General features: G+C 30.1%; 1 protein-coding gene across 2 annotated transcripts in view; it reads left to right on the top strand.

Moving 5' to 3' along the window:
- LOC108917163 (serine protease gd-like) overlaps positions 1-764 on the top strand; it is an 89,590-nt gene extending 88,826 nt beyond the window's left edge. For both annotated transcript variants that reach the window (XM_018723642.2, XM_018723643.2), the window contains exon 9: positions 563-764. In XM_018723642.2, the coding sequence (XP_018579158.1) occupies positions 563-762 (200 nt within the window). In that variant the 3' untranslated portion in view covers positions 763-764. The remainder of the gene's footprint in view (positions 1-562) is intronic.
- Positions 765-17,421: the final 16,657 nt, after the last annotated feature.

Below are 17,421 nucleotides of genomic sequence, written 5' to 3'. Positions count from 1 at the left end.
AAAATCTTTATTCTTGTATGGAAGCGGGCGGTCATCAGTTTAAACATTTAATCAACTACGTAATAAGTAAGCAACTAAACTTAATTTAAAATTTTAAAATGTAAATTTTATTAAGGAAGTATTGGGCGGAATTATAAAATTAAAAGTCTGTTGTAAAGAAAATTGTAAGAGCTTTCAAAAGAAATATTACTCAACCCCTAATGCCATTTAAATATTTTGGAGTGATGCTTACTCTTGCTTGGGGGTGAAAGTGGCGGAGTCAAAAATACCAGCAAAGAATGTCCCCCTTTAATCTAAAATCGACAGGTCTGAGCGTTTTTCTACAATCTTGACGCAGTTCCTGAAAATGGCTCTGTTTCGTTTTCATTTGGCCACCCTGTATATACATTAATTTTTAAAGTATATTTTCGTTACTTTTAAGGGCTTAAGACTCCCATTGACGAAAAAATTTTTACTTTATATATTTACTACATAAGTAGGTAACTATTTAAAAACTTTGATTTCTTTTTATAACTGAATTTTTGAATCAACGAAATTATTCTAACGAATATTTTTTTTGAAGGATTTCGAAATGGATCTGGCCCCTGCAACGGAGACAGTGGCAGCGGGTTCTTGATGAAGATGGGAGACAGGTGGCTATTGAAGGGCATTGTGTCGATGTCCATTTCTGAAGCCAACACCAGGACTTGTGATCTAAACAACTATGTTGTATTTACGGACGCCAGCAAACATTTAGATTGGCTGTTATCTTTTCTGAAATAAAGATTTTTATAAAAATTGTTGTTTACATTTTGTACAATGAATTCATTTATTGGAGTTGCTTATAATTAAGTCAAATTTATACTCGGAGACAACCTGGGAATACCAACATTTTGACAATTCTCAATAAACTTCCTACATACATAGTTAACTTTTTAGTAAAGCCGAGAAAAAGTTAAATTAAGTTAAATTAACAATTAAAAAAATATAGGAGATATGTTTTGTATGCTTTTCATTTAAGTTTTTTTTATCAATATCAAAAATGTGCAAAGAGTGACATGAGCATGAACAAAATATAAGGGTGCATTTTAGAGAAAAAATTACGTTCTACATTCCCATTTGCTCTTATCCAGTGTTGCTTATTTTGCGGGGTACAAGTCGTCAGTAATTTTTTTTGGATATCATAAACATGTAAAACGCATATTTTGCATTTGATTTTAAGAAAAAAGGTGTAGTAAAGCTTTTACTTATCAGAACTTTTTGAATATACAAAAAGAAATATCCCTCGCAATTTTTAAAAACCACATGGTATTGCGAAGTTTATATTAACCTTTATACTCTTTGATTTTTGTCCTAGAGCCCTTCGTCACCTTCGTCTTCAAATGAAAAGCAATTATTTTACTCACATCATTCATCCTTTATGTAATAATGTATTTTTTCGCTAAATAATTGTGTAGAATTAACCATTCACTAAACCTAAATTCGATTCAATCATATAAATACCAAACTGAATGGTAAAAATAGGTCAGAATTGTCAGAAATAAGATGCAGTTACAAACTGATCAAACCCATCTTGTAAGCGAGATGAGCAGATCAAGAAGAGAATCCGTAATAGGATTGACAAAGACAGGAGACCTTGATAGTAGGGCAGGTATCGTCCGACGGTCAGACAGAGAATTAGCTCCAGTGGTAGTTTGGCAACGTCGTCAGTTCTAAAATTCACGGAAAAAATGACGTGTGTAAAATAAATATAATAAAAAAATAAATTCTAGGAAGGCAGAATCTTGCCAACACCCCTAAATTTAGATATCTCTGTATACAGGGTGTTTGTAAATAAGTGCTTAATATTTTAGAGTGTGGTTGCCGAAGTTATTTTGTGAAAAAAAGTTCATATAAATGTAGGTCGAAATATGCTTTTTGTTTACGAGATACAGAGTGTTTAAATTTTAATTTTTTTATTTGTTTTTATTAATTATTTCTCAAAGAATTTTAAGGCTATTGATTCGAAATTTGATGGCTATATTTTATTTAGAAATATTGACAGCAAGATACTAGATAATGTATCAACAGAAATTAAAAATATACAACTTGCAATAAAATATGTTTTAATTTTTTCCTCAAAAAGGGTGCATCCTACGAAAAAAATTGAAGAGACCAATTTCGTTCAGAATTGATGGCGGATTTCTAAAAAAAATATTAAAATGGGAAAAGTCAGTGACGTATCATTTTTTTTTAATAAAAAAAGGTTGTGGCATTCTCGCACGAACGCCAATGGTGGAAAAAAATTCCTATGAAGCGTTTTTCAAATTTCAAGTCACTCTTTGAAATAATTAATAAAAACAAATACAAAATTAAAATTTAAATACTAGGTATCTCGGAAACGAAACATATTTCAACCTAAGTTTTGAACTTTTTTTCACAAAATAACTACAGCAACCACCCCCTAAAATATTTCGCACTTATTTACAAACACCCTGTACATGTAAAAGGTGAACAAAAAAGTAGTATTAGTATTAGTAGTAAAAAATTGGTCTCAAAAAAAGTTTGCAAATAAATTACATTGACGGCTCGAAAGGTTATTTTTTGAATTGCTAACAAACCAAGGATATTAAGCCACCGGTTTACAAGTGCTAGAGTGATTGCATAAACATCTTGGAACTGTGTACAATTATGTCAACCAGTGGCGGATGGTGGGGGACGTTACCACTAAAACTTCAAAAATGTTAGCATAATTGATTATTCTGGAAATTCTATAGGTGCATCTAATTGGTATTGCATTTGCAAAAAAAATGTAATTTTTTATATTGAAAAAAAAAACTCATTGTTTTTGGGTTAGCATTTTATTCTAATATGAAATAACCGCCATTCGTCAATTTAAGTCACACGCATCTACCGAGATATTCATGTAAATGTAATATTTTTTAAACACTACAACACTGTGAATCTTAAAAATTATTATCTTTTGAGCCTAAAATGATCAAGGCTATAGGTAAATTCCTGAAGTTATGTCACCATGTATATTATAAGAGTATGATCCACCATAAACGTTACACCTACGCCGTATTTTCTTCATTAATTTTTTTACATGTACAGGGTGTTTCAGAAAAACCTTCCGTAAATACACGGGGTGATAGTACGAAAAAAAATATGATTTTTTTGTCTTATGAACTATATGTCTATCTCCTCTTGTTTTCGAGATATAGAGCGACAAAATAAAATTTTTAAATAGAATTTTTACGAAAATTTTCAAACGGTGCCAAATATTTTTATGAAATTTGGTATTCCGGGGTTTTTAAGGATGCCAAATACGCTAGTCTAATTATTTTTTTGTATATTTCATAGAGGGTGCTTGTTATGCTACATTCCTATTATATTTTAAGTTCTAATTTTTTTAAGGGTAGCTTTTTTATCATTCGGGCTCCAATTTCGAATGTACAATTTTATTTCCTGAAAATAATGTACTCTTGTTAAAACTTCCCAATGTGGACGGTTTTCGAGAAAAAAGGCTTTTAATGGAACTATTACAATATTACGGTGTATAAAATAAGTGACTTCTCTCAAAGTAGGCTTAAGTCAAAACTTATTGATGGATGTCTCATAAACAGCGCATACATTCTTAGTAGGTAACATTTTAAACTCTAATTAACCTATATCAACATTTTAGTAATTGTTAGTGACTGTAGTTAGTAATGATTAATTCCAGTCACTATAATTTGATATAATATTGTTAACGAACCTTTATTAATTTATCCGTTAAGTATCCGATGAACTGTTATCTTTTCCTATGTTAGTAATGTAATTAAGTCTTTTTTCTCGAAAACCGTCCACATTAGGAAGTTCTAACAAGAGTACATTATTTTTAGAAAATAAAATTGTACATTATAAATTGTAGCCCGAATGGTAAAACACCTAACTATAAAAAAATTTGAACTTAAAATGTAATAGGAATGTAGCATAACTAGTACCCACTATGAAATATACAAAAAATAATTAGACCAGCGTATTTGGCATCCTTAAAATCCCCGGAATACCAAATTTCATAAAAATATTTCGCACAGTTTGGAAATTTTCGTAAAAATTCTGTTTAAAACATTTTATTTTGTCGCTCTGCATCTCGAAAACAAGAGGAGATAGACATGTAGTTCATAAGACAAAAAATTCTTATTTTTTGTCGTACTATGACCCTCTGTATTTACGGGAGGTCTTTCTGAATCACCCGGAATAAGAATATGTACACTTGGCGCCACCCAAATGTGAACGAATTTTGGTTGTTATGGAAATTTCATCTGGATTTTATCGTAATAAATCAAATTTTTCTTAGTGGCGTAATACAGAGAGGGTATTCTGATGGATAAATTCGACCAAGGCATTGTCTTCCGCGTCACTAGAAACCTTCCCGACAATCCGACACCTTGCCTGATATATCTTTGTAAACTTTGTTCTTCCTGCCAGTGTTATTTAATATAAAATATACAACTCTTACTGACATTTAAATCAGCATCCACTTCACTCAAAGACCAATTGTCTTCTAATTTAGCTACAGCCCTTGCTCTTTGCGCCTCAGTTAAATGCTCCTGCATATTTCACGTTACTTGTTTACATTTCATTATGTTTGCTCTAAGTGACATATATATTTGACAAGTATAGAATTTTACGACGACCATGATTTGAAGTCTAAATTACACGGTACAATATTGCCGTTCACATTTGGCGCCGACTGTACGAATAATAATAATTTCAAATATTTTATTAAATAGAATACTTTGTATACATATATTTTTAAATGTTGATGATAATTTTTTTTGGTTATGTCTCCCCTACTATTAAAACAGACCTATCAAACGTTATATCATTGCATCTATGTGCAAAAATATACAAGGTGTTCCGTCTTAAGTCTTTGTAACCTTCAGCTGTTGAAAACCAACGGAGAAAATATTTATGGTGGACCATCCTGTACATAGTAACTATTTTTAAAACAAATATATGTAGGTACTAAATAAAACAAATGAACTATCTCTCTCCAACGTTAAGTTGTTGTAAACATCAATGAGCAGGACGTGGTCGAGTTTGAGCAAATTGTTTGGATCGGAATTAATTCTCTTTGAATGATTTTATTTATTTATTTTTTCAAATGTCAAACTACAAAAAATATTACTTTCATGTGGATAAAAAGGAAGTATGATATATTTTAAGGTTCGTCGTACACGTCATAATTTCCTCAACTAATAGGTACCACACATTTCAAGGTTAATTTGCGAAATTTCGGACCGTATACTTAATCCTTGCCTCCCATTTTTTTCCAAATATATATATATGACGTCAATAATTTGCATTAGTCAAAAATAGTTTAAGTCCGATTTCGCAGCGCGTGGATCCTGCTTCGAAGTTCGAATTTTTTATATATGCAACCGACTGTTTTAGTGATGACTATTAAAAGATCATTATTTGAAAGTGAAATTAGGGGCAGGGGCGTGCCAAAATGCACTGCCGTTCGACAGAAATTGTTTGTTGCGTACTTGTCTATTATGATTCAACAGTTATCTATAAATTATATTTTATGGACTGTTAAAGAAATAAAAAGAGTGCAATGACTTTCTTCCTTCTGTTATTTTTTAACAATCTCCCTGTGTGATTAAATGAGAAACAACGCCCTAGAGTAGTATGAGTGACATTCATTAAATGTCATATCCGCTATACAGGGTTATCCATTGATGGTACGGATCTGCTACGATTATGGGGTAAAAAATCTATTAACAAATACGGCCAAAAGAAATTGATTTAAAATATATTCAAGTTTGTAACTTCACGGCTAGTGATCGCAACTGTTATAGTATTACAGAATATTGTCGTATTTTCGAAATTTCGCTTATACAGAGTGTTCTGAAAAACACTGACATAAATTCAGGGCCTGATAGAATTTCAAAAAATATTACAATTTGTTCCTATGTGAGCGTATCTTTTTGCCGTTTTTAAGATACAGGGCGTTGAAAATAATTTTTTAGATTCTAGTTTCGGTCCTATTTTCCACAAAATTCGACCGAATGAACTGATATTTTGTTATGTGGGCTTTCTGGGGATGCTAAATGCCCTGAAGTTATTAATTTTAGGCTATATAATACAGGGTGTTCAGTGCAGTACTCCGCGGGAACATTTTAAGTCCTAACTTTTTTCAGGTTAAACTTTTTGTCCTTTTTGTCACTTGCTGTTATGGCAAATTTTATTCTAAACATTCTAAACAAAAAAGGTGCTGTTGTAAGAAATGCTAAAAGTTGTCAGTTTTCGAGAAAAACCAGGCATAGTGCGCCAAAGTCAAGCAGGTAGTATCCCAAATGATTGTTTTTTATTTCAAGTAGGCTTGTGTTAAATGTGTCAAATGAACGTGTTATGTGCATTATCAGAAAAAGTATTTATTTTAATTCATGTAATAAGAAATTTCTACTTGCTACGGTATGAATAACGGTAATAATTATTCAAACTCAGAATATACCTATATAATGTTAACTTTAGGCGAATGTTTAGGAAACAGTTTTGCTGCTGTAAGGCGATATTCGGAAAAATTTCCTTGTCGCAGATTACCAAATAGAAATACATTTTTGGCCGTTGAAAGGCGATGCCGGAAGACAGGCTCGTTTAAACCAAAAAAAGTAAATTCGGGACGACCAAGAACTACAAGGACTACTGAAAAAAAGGAAAATATATTAGATATGGTATATGGCACAGTGAGTATCAGAAAATTACCACAAAGAGCAAATGTGTCCTTGTGTGGTACTTGGAAAATTATAAAAGAGCAACAGTTACACCATATCCTTACACAAAAGTGCAAGAGTTATTACCAAATGATTACGAGTTCCGAACATATTTTTGTTAATTGCTGGAAGAAAGACAATCGAATTTTCTACGATCTATCCTTTTTACGAACGAAAGGACTTTCACTCGAACAGAAGTGTTTAATACTGATAATGAGCATCTGTGGGCTGAAGAAAATCCTAGGGCCAAAAAGGAGTTCCATTTTCAACATTCATTTAAAGTAAATGTTTGAATTGCCACGATGGGGAATCAGTTAATAGGATACCACATTCTGGATGGTAATTTAAATCTCACCAAGTATTTAGATTTTTTAAGAAATAGTCTGTTCAATATTATTGAAGATGATATTCCACTATTAGCAAGAAATAATTATTATTTCATGCATGATGGCGCTTCACATTTTATTCGAGTATGCAGAGAGTGGCTTCATGATAATTTTTCTGAGCGATGGATTGGTCGAGGTACAGATGCTCCAATTCACTGACCTCCAAGGTCACCAGACCTTAATCCTCTTGATTATGAGTTTGAAGTTATGCCAAATAAAAATGTATATGAAACAGAAATAAATTCAGCAGAACATCTGAGACAAAAGATTATTGATGTTTTCAACCATCTAAAAGATGATTTTTGAAAAATACATTGTTTTCATTGCAAAATAGAATTCATTTTTGTATTCGTGAAAATGGAGGACGTTTCGAACACTTGTTCTGATTTTATTTTCCTTAAATTTTAATTTTCTATTAGTAATAATTAGTTATTCTTGCTGTTTTCCTTTTTTCAATTGTATTTAGTATATGTTAAACATTTCTAGAAATAAACTAACTATTACTTTTTATCATTACCATTAAAAGAATAACTTTGATTCTAAGTTTTATTAATGGAACTAATAGTAATAGTAACTAGATGCCAAAGCCTAATTGTTATAAAAAACAACAATTTAGGATACTAGCTGATTGACTTTGGCCCACTATGCACTTCTTATAAGTGCACCTTTTTTGTTTGAAGTCCCTCAACTGTCAAGGTATTAGTGCAGTCAATGGTACATCTATTGACCTGACAATGTACCATTTGTAAAAGAAACGAACAACACACAAATAAACTTTATTTATCATAATTGGGAACGCATTTATCTCAATTTTTACTTCCCTAGTTCGAATTTTTTCGAAGAGCACTTCTCCTACACTACACCTACACTCTTATCCTTGTCTCGTCTATTTGCATGGTTCTTGATATTTATCAAGTTTTCCAATGTTTCAGTACACTATAGCTTGTAACCTTATTCTCTTTATTTTATTTTTAGTTACAAATAATTTTGCTAACGGTTGCTCCAATGTCGGAGGCTGGTCGTGGGTTCATTGAGATTTGCTTTTTGTTTTAATTTGTTGAGAGTATAGCAGGCATGGGCGCCAGTCAAATAAAAAAGGATTGGGGAATTACAAAACAACACAAATCATAGATAACACAATGCAATATAAATATCTATTATAAATTATTTACGCCAAATGTAAAAAGTATAAATTTTAATATTAATATAAATTAATTCAGCAATAATTTGATTAATGATAAATTAAGTAGAGTAGAATTTAATTTTGAACAAATTAAATAAAATAAGTAAATTAGACTAGCAAAAAATGATATGATAATTAGGTACCCGAGAAACAGCTGTTTTCCAAGTAAAGCTTATAAAATAATACATGAGTTGCAATTGAATAATAAGTAATAATAAATTATAATATAAAAAATATATACGTGCTTTTTAACAAGATGGCGGCGTTTCAAATTCCAGGGGTTGATATTAATATGTAACAGATCATCTACTGGCACCAGGGATCTTTAAGTAGGTAGGTACTTCTTGTGTGTAAGGTGACCCTTTTCCTTAGTAAGACTTGGGCCCTTTTTTGCTACTGTTCAGCCATACCAATCCACTATGCAATAGTAAACATCACAAATCCCAGACTTCCAAGTTGGAGTTTTAACAATATAGTTTTTCCAAAAATGTTCGCTGTTTGTGGATTAAACAGGAAAAATCGTAACACGAAGAAAAAGGAATTTAAAGAAAAAGGCCTAAAATAAATGCATTCTGTAGTACCTGGTATAGAAGAACAGATGGTAATACACAAAAAATTAACAGAGTTGAAATTATTCTAGTAGATTAACATTAGTATTAAATAACCTTTTTATTTGCAATAAAATATAAATTAATCAAAACGATATATGAAAATCTTAAATATTTGTTAATTTAAATGGGTTTAATTACCTTAGTTGTTATTTGGCCTTCTTATTGTAAAAGATATTATTTTACATTAATTATTTGTCTTTCATATTCTACTAGGTAGCTTAGATCTTCTGTCCTCGCGATTTCGCCAGACCCCTCGTCGCTCGGCGTTTCCCCAAAAAACTTTATTTTTATTTAGTTTTTACTATTGTTTAAATCAGTGTATACCATCCGTCTCTGCAGTACAATTTGCTTTTAATCTCTTATACCAGCTGTCATCTTATATTTTAAATGCATTCATTTTATTCGACATGAGCTGTCCAAAGGTTTGCACTTACAATGCCCTAATGTTTATTATTAGTAAACTGTTACAAGCTAATCTATCAATTATAAAAGTTAAGGGTGATTTATCCTTGTTTCATCTACATCTCATCTCTTATTTGTTTAGGCACATTGATAGACATGGGAAAGCCAATTCGATTTATTATAAATGATACAGTCGCTTGTGTTAGTGTTGTTCGACCACCGTCTGAATTTTTTTTTATTCAAAATCAAAATTGTAAAAGGATTACCAAGGGGCCTATTGTTGCGCGAGGTAAAAATAAAAATAAAATAATATCTGGTTATATATAAAAGTCGGCTTGTTTTAATACGAAGGATCATAAATTTTATTCCCTTGGCTTCGTTATGATTCGATTAACAAAATTTCAGTACGTGATTTTGTTATTGTATTTCTCAAATGCCTATATGAATCCTATTAAGATTCCTGAAAACCCTTGCCCCAATGTGTTTCGTTATTACAAAAAAAGTGGCAGTGGTGAAATATATGGAGAAGCTGTATTACCCTATGATGGAAGTAAAAGTTTAGAATTTGCCATCAGTGGTACTTTGGCAGGATATTTCGAAAATGTGGTAAGCTGGAAGTTGCATTGCTTGTGTAATTTTTATGTACATAGAGTAGGTACTCAATAATTTTTTCAATGAATTTTTATGACTATTTTAAATAAAATTCATATGAATTTGTTTAAGTTTTAAGTTTATTGGAATTCTGATTTATTTGCATTTTATTTAGAACACATTTGAAAATGTCAAATGTGCTTGTTTAAGGTCCCATTACTGTTTGGATATTTTAATAGATATTTCGTATCTCATTTTGAACTGATGAAAATAAAATAGATTATAGTCAGCCTTTGGAAAACTTAGAGAAAGTGAATCAATGTGAGACCATCATATCTTTTAAACAAACGAAAAACAAATTTTTAATTTGGACAGGTATAAATTGAAGAATAATAATAAAGTCGTTTAAGAACTGATATATAAAAAGAACAAGAATGAGCTATTTCTAAGAAGTTTCCATAATAATTAAAACCAATTTAAATATTTTTTTATTGAAAGGTAAATAACAGAGTATACTTCGAAATATAATATTCTCACTATTTTCAAATAAAAACTGAATAATCGCAGTTAATTCGAAAATAAAAACGTGCTTCCGTAACATTTCCAGGGCATTAGATATACTCATGAATTTTTTAGTGATTTTCGAAAAGTCGCACTATGTATAATTTTTTGTTTGTTTGTACAAAAATCAAATATCTTGACTCGGAGAGTAGATAAAAATATGAGCCTGGTTGCAAATGAAAGCTGAATGGATGTAGAATATGGAAAAAATATGACTGAGGCGATTTTTTTCTATATGACCTTCGAATTACTAGGCAACGTCTATGCAACCCAAAAATTTTATGGATTTTTCTAATTATATCGGTCCTAATTCTCTTAAAATTTATTTCAATGCACACGATTTTGCACAATTTGGCACGGCAATTCCGAATCTGGCGTCAAAAATGTTTTATCATTTTTCTAACGGTAGCAAAGTCTCTCCAAAGTCGGTATTATTTTCAAACTGCTTTTTGACACTGTTAAGCAAAAGAATTTTGAAACTGGAGAAGCTTAGAGACCATTGTTTGGAAACTTATTGGTTACATTATGATTTGTTTCCTTGGGCAAGAATGAATCCAAGTTTACATAAACTGCTGATGCGTGGTTGTGAAATAGTTGAGCAGTTTCAGGTTCCTATTGCATATTATTCGGAAGATGCAATTAAGACATGGCACAAGTTATATAGAAAAAATATGAACTCACGTGTCCGTCAAAACAGTCGAAAAAATCGATTACTGGATACATTCAATCGAGCTGTATACCTTTCGGATCCCAAAATATCATTGATATTGATTAAAAATCGTCTGAAATTTTATCAATTAAAAAATGGCACAGTTGATATTAAACCATACATTGAAACTGTCGAAACTACAGAAATAAAAGAAGATAGCGAAGAATTTGAAGGAGACAGTGATTCATCGGACACATCAGTTATTTAAATTATAGTAATAATTTTTTTTTTATCAATTTTGAATTTTTTTCGTCGTTAATAAAAACAAAACAGAAATCCAGGTTAATAATTAATCTTTAATTTGTGAATAATTTTCTTGCTTAACAGTGTCAAAAAGCAGTTTAAAAATAATACCGACTTTGGAGCGACTTTGCTAGCGTTAGAAAAATGATAGAAAATTTTTGACGCCAGATTTGGAATTGCCGTGCCAAATTGTGCAAAATCGTGTGTATTAGAATAAATTTTAAGAGAATTAGGACCGATATAATTAGAAAAATCCATAAAATTTTTGGGTTGCATAGACTTTGCCTAGTCATTCGAAGGTCATATAGAAAAAAAATCGTCTCAGTCATATTTTTCCCATATTCTACATCCATTCAGCTTCCATTTGCAACCAGGCTCATATTTTTATCTACTCTCTGAGTCAAGATATTTGATTTTTGCACAAACAAAAAAAAATGATACATAGTGAGTCGTATCTTAGTGAAAAATGGTGGTATCGAGATAAAAAAAATAATTTTGAAGATTTAACTCTCTAGTTTCAAGATCTTTACAGAAAACATTTGTTTGAACTACGGTTATCGAGCCTTCAAAAAAAATATCTTTCCATTTTTTTTGGGGACTGTCCATTTAAAACTCAATACAGACATCAGTTAGCTTATTCATTCAGCTTTAACTTGATTTTTGACTATTGGCTGGGGAAAATATCGATGGTTAAATGAAAATGAAATCGATATCTCTGCAAAATATTATTGTACAGGGTGCCCCAAAATTCGCGTCTTGGGACCATAACAGACAAATGAAAAACGACAGTAAAAATCTGTTTAGATGGCGTGAATCGGGACTCGCTAAGGTCCGTTTGCACTTGAAAAACATTTTTTTAAAAACTCGGAAAATAAAAAAAATTACGTCACAACTTTTTTTTCCATGAACATATCCACTTTTTATGATAACTGAAATTATTTCTTATGAACATATTTTGTGCAACAATTTTTTCTCTATATCTTCTCCTTAAAAAGTTACAATAACAAACATTATACGAAAATGTATCATGTATATTGTATTGGAATTAGTCATGATTTAATTAACATTGATGTGAAAATAATGGCTGAAACGGCTGTCACCATCCGTTTATATATTAATTTCTGTCAAATGCTATTTCTTGCATGATAAACAAACCAGTAAGTGGTTGCTAAAATTTAAAAAATGTTCACAAACAATGAGCGTTTAATTTATGGTGAATGTCAAAAAAATGCCAAAAGAGCTGCTAACTTATATCACTTGCCAGATTAGAATTAATTTTGCGGGCTAACGAAAATGCCTTTTCATCAAGAAAGGGGAAAGGAATTTCAAAATCAGTGTGTAACTATATTACCGTCGCTAGGTTATTGCAATATTTTGAGGAAAATCCTAGAAATTCTATACAACAGACCACTTTTGCATTAAGTTTAAAAAGAAGCTTTGTGCAAAGAATTTTGAGCTCCAATGGTTACCATGACTATAGGCTAAATAACTTTGAGCACTTATCTGACATACATGCTGAAAAAATAAAAAAAAACTTAATTATGTTTTAGTTTCAAATAATTGTTAATTTGGAAATAGATAATAGACTCTTACAACACATTTTTTGGACCGATGAGAGTCGTTTTATAAGTAATGGCAAACCAAATAAAAGAAACGAACATTACTGTTCCACTGAAAATCCCATTCAAAATCAGGGCCATTATGGAAGAAATGTTTGGTGTGGCATTATTGGAATGCATTTAATTGGCCCATACTTTTATGAAAACGTATTGAATGGTAATAGCTATTTACAGTTTTTGCAAGAGGAGCTTCCAGCACTGCTTGAACATGTACCGCTGCAGCTCAGGTTGAATATGTGGTTGCAACACCATGGTGCTCCTCCACATAAAGCTAAAAGAGTTACATACTATTTAAAAAATACTTTCGGAACTAAGAGGATTGGAATTAATGGGCCTATACATTCAAAGTCTCCAGACTTAACGCCTCTAGACTTTTTTTTTAAAGCAAAAGATTCGACATGTTTGTGAGTATCTTTCAAGAGAAACATTGTTTAAAGCTACAAGGGAAGTTAGGAAAAGATTGGATAAATGCTTAGAAGTAGCTTATCAACAATTTTTTAAAGTAATAATCATAATTTTAACTTTTGTTTTATGTTTTGTTATTAGTTATTGTTATATTTATTAGTTACAATTAAAATTGTTTAATATTTTTTCTATTTGGTTATCCTATTTAAGCGTCATTATGTGTATTGTTCTATTTTTCTTCGTGGAGTGACCTTTTTTAAGAACATAGCAACTAATATGTAAACAAATTTATGACAGGAGTTACAGCGATTATTTTTCATAGTAAAGTTGATTAAGTCATTACTATTTCCAATACAATAGAATACATTTTTGTATAATGTTTGTTATTGTAACTTTTTAAGGAGACGAGATAGAGAAAAAATTTCTGCACTAAAAATGTTCATAAAAAATAGATAATTTTAGTTATCATAAAAAATGGGTATGTTCATGGAAAAAAAGTTCATGTCATTTTATTATTTTTCGGATTTTGTAAATAATGTTTTTCAAGCGCAAAAAGGACCTTAAGGAATTTATTTACGCCGTCTGAACAGATTTTTAGTGTTGTTTTTGTTTGTCTGTTATGGGCCCGAGACGTGAACTTTGGGACATCCTGTGCAGTAAATCTAAGGGCAGTTGTGAAAACTTGAATAAATTCTCTACAAAGACATGTCGTGGTTTTCGAAGAAAACATTTTTTTTTTCATCCTTGACATTAATTTTTTTAGTGCAAAATATGACTACAGTTTTTTAGAAAATCTACCGCTAATTTACAAATATTTAAGATATGACTAATGTTGAGCGAAATTTTTACAGTTCAATGTAGTCACAATAACCCTATAAAATGACAAGTTGATACATCAAACCGTTTTTCTATAGCTTAAATTAAAAAAAAAAATATTTTTTTAATTTTTCAAAATTTGTTTTTTTTCTGGGAAATTCTTGTTATCTAAAGATCTTGAAACTAGAGACTTAAATATTCAAAATGCTTTTTATCTCAATACAAAAATTTTTTACTCGGGTACCTTCCGAAAACCACTAAAAAAATCATAAAAAATGTTTGTTCCTTTCATTTTTTCTAGTAGTTTAATTTTTTTTTTCATTTTCTTCAATCTTATTACGGCCCAAAATAGGGTTTTTCGTATTGTTGCATCCAGCAGTGTTCATTTATACTTCAAAAAGTTAGAAGTTATAAAAAATTGGGTTTTACTTTAAATTTTAATTGGTCTTTGCTAATGTGTGTTTTATATGTATACGATGACTAACCAAATTACTATATTTACTTTAATTGCTGTTAGTTAGCAACTATTAGTATTACATAAACACTAGATATCATTTTTAAAACAAATAATATTGTTGATATTTATGTAGAAACATTTAAACAAATATGGTTGTCTTTGTTAAAACATATCATTTTTATTTCATTAAATGTTGTCAATTTTTTATAAAACATTAAATCGTTGCTCTAAGGTGGCCAAAAGACCTACTTATTTTTTATTATATACAACAATTCCATGTCCATTGTTTTCACTGTATACAAAATAAATAAATCGAATAAAACCACACACGCGGATATTTTTACGACCAGCTGATACATTTTATGTCTTTTACAAATAATTAATTAATTTTAATGAATTCACATTATAAAAAAAAGAAATAGAAATAGAATCAGTTCTGAGAAGTATACATTTTCTTATTTATTATAATAAAAAAAACCTCGCACTGTCTATAATGATCCTGTTGCGTATCCTTTTGTTAAATTATAATTTTTAAGATTCTTGCTAGTAACATTTATCAGGTTCTTATTCTTAATATAAGAAAATAGCACCGCTTTAATAATCAATTATTTATTTTAGGAATTGAAAATACAATTGGCCACACCATTGAAACAAATTATTAAGAAACCCACTATCAAATACTACATTTTCTTCCCATTCTCACATGTTATACCGAAAATAACCCAGATTACATTAAATGGACAGCTATATTGTTCTGGACGTCATGAACTATGTAAGTAATTAAATTATAGCCGCCACTTCGAAATGATGTCATAATTTTTTATTTTAGTGAAATCTGGAACTACTGGTCTTTGGTTTAGCCGTCTAGATAAATTTTTTGATTCAAAGTAAGTCAACATAAAATTCTAATATATCAAACTATTATACTATACAAGGTGAATTAAAATAATTAGTCTGTGTAATAATTACTTCATCTAAAATTCTGTTGGATTAAGAATATGCACCTTAAAAATATGTACTTCAGTGTCTTGATAATACAGAGCGTTTAAATTAAAACTAATTAAGCACTGGTAGGTCAATTTTACTTCAAAATTGTTAGTATTTCTTTCTGGGTTAAAATGTAATAAATGAAAAAACAATGGTTGTTTCATTTAAAAAATGTAATTTTGACAAATTAGTCGTTAATTGAATTTTCAGTAGTTTTTTAGATTAGTGTACATATGAAGGATGTGTCAAATTTAATATCGGTCACAAGATATAATATTTCTGAAATTAAATAGTGTCTTTCATATAAACATTTATCCAAAAATACTGTATCTTCGAGATATAAGTGGTATAGTTTAAAAGAAAATCAGCTATTTTTATATTATCCCCAGTTAACATAACTTTTAATAAATAAAGTTAAATCGAATTTATCGTGAAAAGCGCCAAAGGAAAATCCTATAAATTCTTACAACTTTTTTTATTAAGTTAATTTAAAATATTGCCCATATCTCCACTACTGATTGTTTAGGGGACTTGATATTACCGCATTTAAAAGCAACGTATGCAAATATGAGATGTATCAAATTTAGTTTGAATATGTCAGTTAGTTTGGAAAATATATAGAACTAGCTGACCCCACACACGTTGTCCTGTCCAAATTTCAATAAATTTGTTTGTGATAAGCACTTTCAGTTTTTCCGAGATTTTCCAATTTTCCGAGCAACTTTTCCAATTCTTTTATAAAAATTTTTATTTATTTTTCGGACTATTACGAACATCGAAAAATAGCCAAATCGGTCCAGCCATTCTCAAGTGATGCACTTACCAACGAACGGCATTTAATTTTTATTTATATATATTATATATTTTATTTAACTTTATCACCTTGTTTTGAAAAAATGTTCATACTAACAACTTTATTTATTTTAAAAAGTACTATCACATAGTCTCTGGTAGGGCCTTAAATCTGAACCACTCTGTATTTGTCAGTAGAAAAAATACTATTCCTTTTGTAATTTAACCGATTTTGTATCTCCAAAAATAACGAAGGAATAGTGCCGATTTATTTTGACTCGACTTGTATTACATATTAGTTTGATTTAAACAAACAGTCATAATTCAGAAACTATTACAAATAGCAAGTAGCTGATGATTTCAATTTTTTATACAAATACAGCTGTCAATACAGTCATTTAACATACTCGTTACAAGGAGATATTATTTTAGATAATATTAAAGTGGTATCCTATTCTATTCCTTCTATTCCTTCATCAAAGAAAAATTCTGTAAAAAAATCTTGTTTATAAAATAAATTTGGAGTATTTAACAATTTTTTTTAAGAATTGCAGGACTTGTTTAATATCTTATTTTTTCAATTATATTTTTTTTAATCCACTGAGAAAAAAATAATTTTGTACGGTCGTGCATTATTTAACTTTTCCACATTCGCGCGTCAGGCAAATATTATTTTTATTAATGCGAAAAACATTTGTATGTTTTAATTTATCACGTTGAATCTGCTGTATTCAAAGTTCGATGTCACAACATTCAAATTGTCAAACTGGCAATTATTACTTGACTCTTCCCTGGACGAATTTTAATTAAATTTAATAAAATATCGGGTGTCCCAAAATTCACGCAAGATTTGAATTTTGCGCCATTTGTGCGCTACAGTATTGCCAACGAAAAAATAAGACAGCGTGACAGCTGACAGTTCAAGGTTATTAAA

Source organism: Anoplophora glabripennis, unplaced genomic scaffold, assembly GCF_000390285.2.
Source record: "Anoplophora glabripennis isolate ALB-LARVAE unplaced genomic scaffold, Agla_2.0 scaffold79, whole genome shotgun sequence".
Lineage (NCBI taxonomy): Eukaryota > Metazoa > Arthropoda > Insecta > Coleoptera > Cerambycidae > Anoplophora > Anoplophora glabripennis.
The sequence above is the reverse complement of the archived record's forward strand: the minus strand, read 5'-3'. Positions and strand labels throughout refer to the sequence as shown.